This window comes from Sceloporus occidentalis, unplaced genomic scaffold (genome assembly GCF_023333645.1).
Source record: "Sceloporus occidentalis isolate IW3139 unplaced genomic scaffold, rSceOcc1.0.p SCAF_170, whole genome shotgun sequence".
NCBI lineage: Eukaryota > Metazoa > Chordata > Lepidosauria > Squamata > Phrynosomatidae > Sceloporus > Sceloporus occidentalis.
Genome location: NW_028317150.1, coordinates 1,063,782 through 1,075,000, shown reverse-complemented (window position 1 = coordinate 1,075,000; position 11,219 = coordinate 1,063,782). Strand labels below are relative to the sequence as shown.

Genomic DNA, 11,219 nt, shown 5'->3' with positions numbered 1-11,219 from the left:
CTGGTCTAGACAGACCCTGCAGGGATACCCGAGCCTCCCGTGAACTTCCAGGTGACGTCAGTAGTGACGTCACCTGGAAGGGAAAGCCCGGAAGCTGTTACAGGAGATCGGGCAGCAGAAAGCCAGCGACGCTGGCTTCTGCTGCCAGGGGGGAGTCCAGGCTGTCAAACGATAGAAACCCCTATGGACGTACCCTATGGACACATCCTTGCCGCTGCACGAAGGGCTAGACGTACCGGTACGTCCATAGGGGTTTCTTAGTGGGCGTTTTTTGGACGTCCCGGTACGTCTATAGGGGATTGAAGGGGTTAAAGATACATATACTTGTAAATATACTATAGGGAAGTATACTAAATCTGTGTTTTTATATATACCTCTCCAAAATGGTTTTGTTCAGTTTTAGGTAGCGCTACCAGGATGAGAATTTGGAACTGTGCATCTATCTTTTAATAAACAATATTTTAACAATGCCGTTGAGGTGAAATTAGAATCAGAAGTTCATTAAAGCTTTTTTCTATATTTATAATGAGCTCTGGACTTTTTTATACATTCAAAATGACTATGAAAGTGAGAAAACCAAAAACATAGTTGTTATAGTGATTCTTTTAATTTTATTCTGCTATCTAAGCGGTTATTATCTATGTCTGTAGTAGTATTAGTGGACTAAAGAACATTTCACAAGACTGGAAAATATGCTTACTCATATGATTTGGAACACATTTTTCAATATAATAAACTGTTAAGGAAATTAAATAGAGAAGACCAGACACTGTCCTTATTATACATATTGATATATTTGTGCCAAGTAGTCTAATACCTACACGCAAGCAGCCATTGTCACGACTTGTACAAAAATAACAGCAGCTCTGTACTGTTGAAGGGCTTATGACAGCTGGAATGTCCCTTTAACTACTTGTATGATCGTCTTCCTGCCTTTTCAACACTATTCTCCACTAAACAATCCATCAGGGAAAGAATTACTTCAAGAGACAGTAATAGCAGAACCCAGCACAACACAAATGAACAAGTTCTATACGCCTAAAAAACTTTGGCGACACCAATTAAGTTTAGTACTTTACTGTACAACAAGGTGGACATAAATTCGTGATGCAGCCCACAGAAGTGATCACTTATTTCCGAGCGGCGAGGTGAATGATTCGGGTTTCCTAACGCCAGGCAATCAGCGATGCCTTTTTTTGGTTACGAAGACGAGAGTTGGAAGCACCGCCTTTCGCTAGAGCGTCACGTGAAGTTACCTTGCTGTGGTCGTTTTGCCAACGGGTGACTGTTAATTTTTGTCGTTAAAATGTCTGAGTTACACTCGGTGCCTGAAGTAGAAATAGACTCCGATGGGGTTTTCAAATATATACTGGTGAGGGTGAGCTTGGGAAAAGGTGAATCGGAACAATACCGAGATATCGTGAGGGGGACTAAGACCGCTGAGTACCACAGTAAGGAGCTTTGCTGCCCTACCAAAAAACTGTTGTTGTTCTAGTGACGTTTGACAAATTGACGTCACGTCGAGTTTATATAGACACAGCGTGTGAAGCCTGATTGTCATACTTCGTACAATTTTTGTATAGCTCTGCTGAGGACAACATGCTTTGTACGAGACAGCACATGCAATGCAGACGTATTCATTTTGTACAAACAACACTAACTGCATGTTAAGTTTAGGGTGATTCTCGTTAGGATGCCACTCCTAGAGCAGTCGTTCTCAGCTATGGCCCACAAGGATACAATCCTTATTGCACAAGTACAGTATTACAGGGCTTTATAGCTTATCAATGAGGATTAAGCTATGCTGATTTAAGGCCAATCTTGGCATATGTGACGTTATTCTGAAAAACTGTTGGGAGGTCTTAATTGCATTGTAACATCAATGTAAACTATGTGAAATACAAGTTATCTCGCACCAGTGCATTTTTCTACCTTGCAGATATGTTTAGAAATGCTTTTCTATATTTGCTCAATTTAAGAAATTTTAGAATTTTTTTTTTCCAGTACGTGGAGAGAAGTCACTTTAAATTTCACTCGCTCTGTTTTCTGGTGATCAGCAAGTCTTTTGCTCAGAGACAGCTGCTGCCAATCTCTTGCCAGGTAGCAGCTATCTGGTGTTTGGGTGTGGATCCCTGCCAATCCTTGTAACAGCAGGCTGTCCCGCAGGACAGGTTAACTAACATGCCATAAAACAAAAAGCATGGGGGAACCTTTCTGGGTTCGGTGCTGAACCTCTTTCTGGCAGTGAACGCACTTAGAGGATATCATATGTACATATAAATGCTTGTGCGTGTGGAGTACATCCGTCTTTGTTTCCTGCCCATAGGTGAATAACAGCCACCAGTAAATTGAACTAGTGAAACATGGCTGGTTTAGATTATTATATTGTGCATCAATGTAGTATACACTGTTAAAACTTTGCATAGCTTATTAAAGGGTCAGTGATGCCTGTTTTTGAGGGCATTATAAAGCAAATCACATGCTCACAATGTATTCTACTTTAAATTCTGGGTACGGGAATAAACTTAGTTGGACCATTCAGTGTCATAGGTATGCTAACATAATAAGGTTGAAAAAGAGAACTTAGTCAATACATTTCAACCCTTCGACATATTCTGTCTGCTTTTGATCCAAGAGAAGGCTAAAAAAAACCAAACCCAATTATGCTACTTTTTGGATATTGCCACGTAATGGAAAAATTATCTGATTTCTCCTAGGAGCAAGAAGCTCTAAAATATGAATGTTTATTCAATCATTTATAGCCCTGTATGTTCTGCTTTTCTAAAAAAAACAAACAACAAACATATAAACAGACCTTTTTGAAGGCATTGCATTCTGCATTGGCTAACGTGGTCATGCAGGGACCAAGCAGTTGTACAGGCCTGTTTTCTTCTTCATATACACATTCAGCAGAGCATTGCACTTCCTGCCACTTTTTACTTAAAATCTTTAATGTAGTCATGATTTTAGCCACTGCATAAATTACACCTTTAACTATTGGCATTTACTTTTATTTCCATACTTTGTGAATAAATGCTTTGCAACTTTTTTTTGTTGTTGCTTACCAGCTTACCTTTTACTTTTAAATAGACCATATTTTCGAAAGCATAAACCCTGAACTGACAGCTTTAGGATTTGAATGTAAGTGCCTTGGAGGAGGAAAGATAGAGCACAACAGCAAAGACAAGAAAATCCATGTATTTGGTGAATCTACCGTAAGTGTTTTTTATTGTATACCACTCTAGGTTTCAGTTTCTCACACAGTTTCAACTCCCTATAGTTCAATGGGCGATTTAACTATGCTTTATACAAGGTCAACAAAGATATTTCTGCAGCAGAAACTCACTCTCCCCTAGTCTGCAACAGGAACAGAGAATCCATCTTAACATTAGACAAGAACTACGTGATATCTGAATGAATTACTATGTTTTTTGAATAATATATATATATATATAACATCCAAATATAGTTACCGGCACTCCAGGGACTTCTTTAAATAATCACTTGAGAAACTGCAGTTTTCTAATTGAGTGATTATTTAATATATATATATATATATATATATATATATATATATATGTGTTCTGTGAATGTATCCAGTCAGAAGTACTACAATGCATTTGCACTTATCTGTTGCATTTCCCCTGGTGATTGCAATGTGAGTGTCATTGGTATTTAAGTCTGTTTGACACCACCCCAGAAGAGAATGAGTCAAATACCATGTTGGACTTGGGCACCAGTCAAGTCTTCGTGTTCGTCTTTGCGCAGGGGGGCCTTTGTATTCCACAAAGGGCAAATATTTGCCCTTTCCCATGTTCGTTTTTCTCTTAGTTGTCTGCTGGTTGTCTAGCAGGGGTTAATACGAGGGTAACGCTGTAACAGCAGCAGCTTTGGCGCCCGGATTTTAAAGGTCTGTAAAAGCGACTCTATTGGTCGCAAGCAGGGGGTTCCTCTGGCATCAGCCAGTGAAGGGCAGCTGCTCTTCATTGGTTGATGCCAGATGAGCACCCTGCCGGCAACCAATAGAGTTGCTCTTATGGACTACTCGTTCTCATTAACTGATTCCTCATTTATTGTCATGTTGTTGCTCCCTGAAGAAAAAAAAGACTTCAGAATAGCAAATTCATTTTTATGCTAATTTTGCCACTGTCTCCGAACGGAACACCACCATTTTCCCCCTCTTTTTATAGGAAGCTATAGATATGCAAGTAATGCATATATGCTCTAATATAAATTACAAAATTGCTAGTTATGGGCTTTTAGCCTCCTGGAGTTTAGAACACTGGTGGTTTTACATCTGAAGTGGACTTCTGTGCAGACCTGTCTGTGAGTGTAGGCAATAGTATGTAATTTCTCCTGCAATGTATAATTTATATATATATAAATGTTTTTTAGGGATATGGAAAAGCAGACCACTCCATTACTGGTGAAAAACTGAAGAAGGCATATAGTGGCTATGAGGTGATTTGGTCAGATGACAAAAAATGAATTGTTGGGTTCCGTCAATGGATGAAAATGTAAAGCTTTACTTGCATGATCTATATTATTTGATTGGTAATATTTGACAATAAAAGCTTCTCTACCAATTTATTGTTGGCGTTCATAGTGTTTGTGATGATCAGTTCTATACCAAATCTACAAAATGTAAACAGCCAACTGGCTGTTTCGGACCTTCGAAAGGAATTTCATTATTTATATAGCATCAACAGATTCTATATCGCTGTTACAATCAGAGGCAGTACAATTATTTAAAATCACTCGCATAGTGGTACCAAATGAAAAGAGGGCCCTGCTCTTAAGAGTTTACAATCTAGTTAAATAGTGAAGTCAGGAAGTTGAATTCACAACACTGCCTTTAGTCAATGGACCACATTATCTAAGCATTTTACAGGGACATTTCATTTCACTGATTTAACCATGTATTATTTCTCACGGGAAAGGCTCACTTGTGTTGGCATTTTATACCTATGAGTTGAAACCTGGAATGCCATGGTTTAGTGAGTACACTCCTGTGTTTTACTAATGTCCGAGCGGAACATGAATAGCATGCTAATATTTGCCTGCAAGTGTTAGGTACTTTAGCAAGTTGTGTGCAGATACAAATGTCCACTTAGTGCCTATATATGTTCCAAATGCACTTTATTATGCCAAAACTAAAGCAATTTAAAAAAGAAAAAAGGTATATTTTTCAGAATGTATTTTTAATCTGATACTAGTAATAAAAAAGGCAACAGTTCCTTTTTAACGCCTTCCTTACCCTATGGCCGTACGTCCCAAATGGTGCACCAAGATTACCTTTAGGATTTGTTGCATCAGGGAGACGATGCCGTCTGCCTAGTCTTGGCAGGCCCCAAGAGACAACCTTTTCCCTCCATTGGTTTGCCTGCTATAGAGTCATCTATTACACATTTTTCTGGGAGGTTGCCAGTATTTAAAAGCTGTTACTTTTGTTGCTGTCAGGCATGTGGTTAAGTCCAATAAATCTCACAGGTGCTGCTTATTAAGTACCGTATTTGCTTGATTATAAGACAAGGTTTATCCCAAGGTCGTCTTCTAATCAGTGCTCAAATAGAGGTCTGATTACAAGACTAAGATCCAGACAGGGCCGGCCTTTGGGGTGTACGACCTGTGCGACAGTAATGTCCGCCGCTGGAGGAGCAGGCTCGCAAGGGAGCGGTATCGGAGGTCTTTAACAGACCTCCGGCTCCCTTGAGTGATTTTAAGCCGGTTCAAGGATCTACCTTGAACCCGGCTTAACATCACTCAAGGGAGCCGGAGGTCTGTTAAAGACCTCCGATACCGCTCCCTTGTGATCTGCGCGGCAACAGCTGCTGTGCACCGGGGTTTGTTGTCAGATCCCGGCGCACAACACTGAAGCCGCGCCCACCACTGTCCGTGCCCTCTGACCCGGAAGAAGACAGAAGAACTGAAGAAGAAGAACGAAGAGGAGGAAAAGGAGCTGTAAGGAGAAAAGAGGAAAGGTAGGAAAGCATTCAGTGAGAGTGGATTGGTATGTGTGTGGATTGGTATATATGTGTGGATTGGTGTATATGTGTGGATTGGTGTATATGTGTGGATTAGTGTATATGTGTGGATTAGTGTATATGTGTGGATTGGTATATATGTGTGGATTAGTGTATATGTGTGGATTGGTATATATGTGTGGATTGGTATACGTGTGGATTGGTATACGTCTGGATTGGTATGTGTGTGGATTGGTATATATGTGTGGATTAGTGTATACGTGTGGATTGGTATGTGTGTGGATTGGTATGCGTGTGGATTAGTATATGTGTGGATTGGTAAGTGTGTGAGAGTGATGGGTGTTATGCTGTACCATTTCCAATGTCTTTTTCATGATCTAATTATGCTCTAAAAGTACATCATAACTCCCATCATTCTATACTGTTCCATACAGTGACCGAGCTGGGAGGCAGAGGCCTTGCACCCCCACCGCAGGACTCCTGAAAGGTAAGTGAACTTCAAAGAGGGAAAGGGTAGATAGTTAGGAGGGCGTATATAGGGAGAAGGGAGTGAGACAGGGGAAAGGGGGTAGATAGGGAGAAGGGAGTGAGAAGGGGTAGATACAGCAGAAGAGAGTGAGAAGGGGTAGATAGGGCAATCATACTCCTATCATGCCAAGTCTGCGAGTAAATCCTGGAATCTGGGTATGCCTGGGCATGATAGGAATGTGATTGCTGTTAATCATATATATATATGATATATATAGACTTGAAAACCGAAATTGTTTGTGTGGTTATTTGGAAAGTCCCTGGAGTGCCGGTAACTATTTTTGGACTTATATATATATATATATATAATATAATATTATTTAATTGTTTTCTCCTATTTTGGTGTGTTACTTACTTTAAATAAAAGTGTAAGATTTTTTATGGTGTTGGGGGGGTCATATTCGGTTTTGGCCAGGTAAATGCTGCACTTTCGGTTTCAGTCCAGAATTCGTTTCGGTGCATCCCTACTACTAAGCCAGACAATGAAGTGGTAGGCCTAGACCACATCAATGTTTGGCGTAGTATATAGTGATTGGGGTTTTGTTACAAGTTTTGTTACAAGTTTTTATTCCTTTATTTTTTGGGGATGGGGGGGCGCCAGAGGAGTAGTCCGCACAGGGTGCCAGAACACCTAAGGCCGGCTCTGGATCCAGATCCCCCGCAGCGTTGCAGGGGACTTGGATCCTCCTCTCTGGCAGCCTCTGCTGCTGCTGGCGCTTCCTCTGGGGGCTTCTATGACGGAGCGCCGGCATCACATGACCTTCCGGTGCTCCACCATAGAAGCCCCGGCGGAAGTTCCGGCAGCAGAGGTTGTCTGTACACATCCCGCAGCCGGTGAATGTTTGCGGGATGCGCACAGACAACTGCTGCTGCTGCCAGCACTTCCGCGGTGGCTTCTATGGTGGAGCACTGGAAGGTTATGTGATGCCGTCATAGAAGCCCCGGCGGAAGTACTGGTCACCAGTAGCGGAGGTCTGCATTGCACAGACCTCCACCGGCTGCCCCACTAGACACCAGGGAGTCTGAAGCATGGGTAACAAGTAAAGGGATGCACTGGTAAGTCTGGGGGGGTTGAGTGGCGTGGGGGTGGGGTTTTAATGAAATATAAGGCATATCTGGGGGCAGATGTGCATAACTGGGGCAGATGTGCATAACTGGGACAGAGTGGCAAATAAAAACAAAAAAATGCATTTTTCTCAATCATAGTTTTTATTAAATATGAAAACATAGTTGACATGTGAATTAGTATTTACTAGTAAAACTTTTTTCTTATAGGGTAGTCTTATATTCAGGCATTTTCTTTTCTTCCTAAATTAATATTCAAATTTTGGGGGGTTGTCTTATAATCAGGGTCGTCTTATAATTGAGCAAATGCGGTATATACATACATACGCACACACAATGAAGAAAAAATTATTTGATCCCATGCTGATTTTGTGCGTTTGCCCATGATCAGTCTATAATTTATTTAAACAGTGAGTGACAGAATTTAGTCAGGCCTGTGCTTTCTTGATCAGGGGGAACTTGCGGGTGCTGCAGTATTTCAGTGGACAGCTCTTTGGTCTTGGCCATGGTGAAAAGTTTGGCGTCTGATTGATACCTTTAACCCCTTAAGGACCGGGCTCGTTTTTTCTTTTTGTACCCTGTGGGACCGAGGCTGTTTTAATACTTTTGTGGTGCTTGTGTTCAGCTGTCATTTTCTCCTCACCCCTTTAATGTACCCACATAAGTTATATATTGTTTTTTTCAGGACAAGATGGGCTTTCTTCAGATACCATTATTTTGATCGTATCATCTTATTTACTATAAAAAAAAAAAAATGGTGAAAAATTGGAAAAAAAACACATTTTATGACTTTTATTTGAAAAATCTTTTACTCACCTAAAAAAGCAAGTAAAAAAATCTACTACTTGTCCTGAGTTTAGAAATACCCAATGTTTTTATGTTTTTTTGCTGTTTTTTGTAAGTTATAGGGCAATAAGTACAAGCAGCGTTTTATGATTTCCAAACCTTTTTTAAAAAATCTGGTCAGTCTGCCTCCATCTCCTCTTTGGAACATCTTTGAAGCCGGTTAACTCAATTTAACCCATTCAAACCATATATTTTTAAAAACTAGACACCCCAGGGTATTTCAAATGCTGTTATTTTAACCCTTTCCATGCAACAGTTATACAACTACACTTTGTCAAACTTTGTAATAGTAATTTTTTTTTTTTTTTTTCACACAAATTGTATTTTAGTTATAGATATACAGGTTCTGGTATATGTCACTGTCAAACAACACCCCAATGTGTGTTCAGGAATATCTCCTGAGTGCAGTGATACCCGACATGCATGGGTTTGTCGTGTTGTTTGAGATTTAAAATGCCACATTTGGGAAGTGCGCTTTTTTTCTCCATTTTGGTCAGTCTGTACCTATGCCCTATCTTTGAGCTCTGCCACTCCAATTTACCCCATCAGCCATTTTTTTTTATATTAGACACCCCTTGGGTATTTGAAGTGCTTTTATTTTAACTCTTTGTTGAGATTTTTGAGAAATTTTAACACTTGCTCAAAATAATAAACTTTATTTTTTTATTAATACTTTTTTTATATTTTTTTTACACATTTTGCTGGTACTGGATGGTTCATCTAGTGACATCACTGCATAATTATTTTTAAATGTTAGCACCTTTTTTTTCCCATCTTTTTTTTTACTAATCACATTGTGATTAGAAAGCTGGGCTCCATTGACTTGCATGGTTGAGTGCAGTACCTGTATTCAACCTGCAAGTGGAGCCAGAGTTCTCTAGAGGGTCTGGAGACCATCTAGCGAACTCTTTCATCTTTATTGTTTTTTTTCCCGGGCCGCCGCCATCTTGCTGATGGCGAAGATCACCGGCAGCTGCGGCTGTGACCGCTCTCCGGAGCGGTCACAGCCCATCCAGAGGTAAGTGTTTGGTGTCGCTGGATGCCTCCTGATCGAGGCATTCCAGCGACACCATTCAAGTTTAGGAGGCGGCTGTTGACGCCCCGGGGAGGGGCCAGACATGGCCTCCGATGCCGATCTCGGCCTTGCTGAATGCCTCGACATCGAGGCATTACAGTAACGCCGTTTAAGCGAAGAAAGTGATCGTTGATCACTTTCTAAGCTTATTTAATTTTTTGACGGTTCAGGACCGTCAAAGGTCATTAAGCGACCGTTTTTCCATGACGGTCCTGAACCGGCAAAGGTCGTTAAGGGGTTAAGAGAGTGCTCCTAATCTCAGTTCGTTACCTGTATAAAAGACACCTGGGAGCCAGCATCTTGCTGATTGTTAAGAGATCAAATACTTATTTCACTGAGTAAAATGCAAATCAATTTATAACTTATTTGAAATGTGTTATTCTGGATTTTTGGTTGTTATTCTGTCTCTCACAGAATCAACCTACCATTAAAATTATAGACTGATCATGTCTTTGTCAGTGGGCAAACGTGCAAAATCAGCAAGTAATCAAACAAATTCTTCCTTCACTGTGTATGTATAAAATTAATTCAAATTCAGGACTGAACTGCACACATATTGTATATTTACATTGAGAAATATCAACTTTGTAACTATTTGCTGCATGAACATTCCTGTGGACCCTGTGTAACTAATTGAGACAGATGGAAGATTTTATGCAACGGGCTGGTGCGCTTGCCACGCAAGCTGATACACTGTGTTTCACAGAAGATGAAGCACAAGAAATATTATGGGATACTATGAGTTTGGAACTACCGATTGACACCAGTAGTAAAGATGTGGGGACACAATTATTACGGCTAAAGAACAAAGAAATAGACTTGGATAAGCCCAAGTATGTAAAGATTGGACTGCAGTACTTAACAAGTGTTCCCTGGAAACATCCGTTGTCTTCTCTTTGCTTCATAGCGATTGACCATGTCCCCGAGTCCCGAAGAGGGGTGACAGAAGTAAAACCTTATTACAGCGAGAGACATTTTGGATTGTACAATCGAAAACTATGGCCCCAGCAGGGCTGAATGACAAATTGACATTTTCCTCATTTATTTGATATGTGATTTTTAAATACATGTAAAGTGAAACTACAGTTCAGTCAAGTGTGTGATGTGAATAACTACTCGAATACTTTGAGAAGTGGTATTGATAGCTAGAATGCTGAGATATCGGATTGGCTTAAGGCTATGGTAAATATGAGGGTCCCAGATAAGACTACTGCCCCTTTAAAGGGGTTAGTGATTTACTGTTTACATCCCTTTCTGATCCACAAAGAGTATATGCTTGGTGGATATAATTACTGCAACTATACACTATGCCAGTGAGTGCATAATTTTAATTGGGGATGTTTATTGGGTATATTATAATTAAAATGTGAATGTCTATAGACATAAGCTAGTAGACTTTATCAGGTATAATTTTGTTTGCTCAGGTTTGCAAATTTTTTTCACAGCATTATAAATTATAGATTTACAATTCATAGAGCCACTTTTTATGTTATCATTATTATTTGTTCTTACACCATTTATACCTACCTGTTACTACCATGATTTGATATTATACAGGTTATATCTACCCCTATGTGAAGTAGCTACGTATTTTATTATATTCAATATTGTCAATTTTATGCTTTGCCCCGAGGTTAAAACTTCACAGTACCTAATATATATATATATATATATAAATCTGTGCCGATAGGGAGATCTAAGTGAGATGCCCGTGTATTTTT

The 11,219-nt window shown here is 40.0% G+C and overlaps 1 protein-coding gene across 1 annotated transcript; it reads left to right on the top strand.

Moving 5' to 3' along the window:
- Positions 1-1,306: 1,306 nt before the first annotated feature.
- LOC149279335 (14 kDa phosphohistidine phosphatase-like) lies at positions 1,307-4,488 on the top strand. Its single transcript, XM_089501303.1, has 3 exons — positions 1,307-1,451; positions 3,091-3,215; positions 4,396-4,488. Exons 1-3 carry the CDS (start codon positions 1,307-1,309, stop codon positions 4,486-4,488), a joined length of 363 nt encoding a protein of 120 aa, XP_089357429.1.
- The last annotated feature ends 6,731 nt before the right edge of the window (positions 4,489-11,219 follow it).

Excerpts from the sequence above, each read along its gene's own strand:
- LOC149279335 (XM_089501303.1), top strand. The coding sequence starts at position 1,307 with ATGTCTGAGTTACACTCGGTGCCTGAAGTAGAAATAGACTCCGATGGG. Across the intron at positions 1,452-3,090 it reads TAAGACCGCTGAGTACCACA|ACCATATTTTCGAAAGCATA; the intron begins GTAAGGAGCTTT and ends ACTTTTAAATAG. Across the intron at positions 3,216-4,395 it reads ATGTATTTGGTGAATCTACC|GGATATGGAAAAGCAGACCA; the intron begins GTAAGTGTTTTT and ends AATGTTTTTTAG.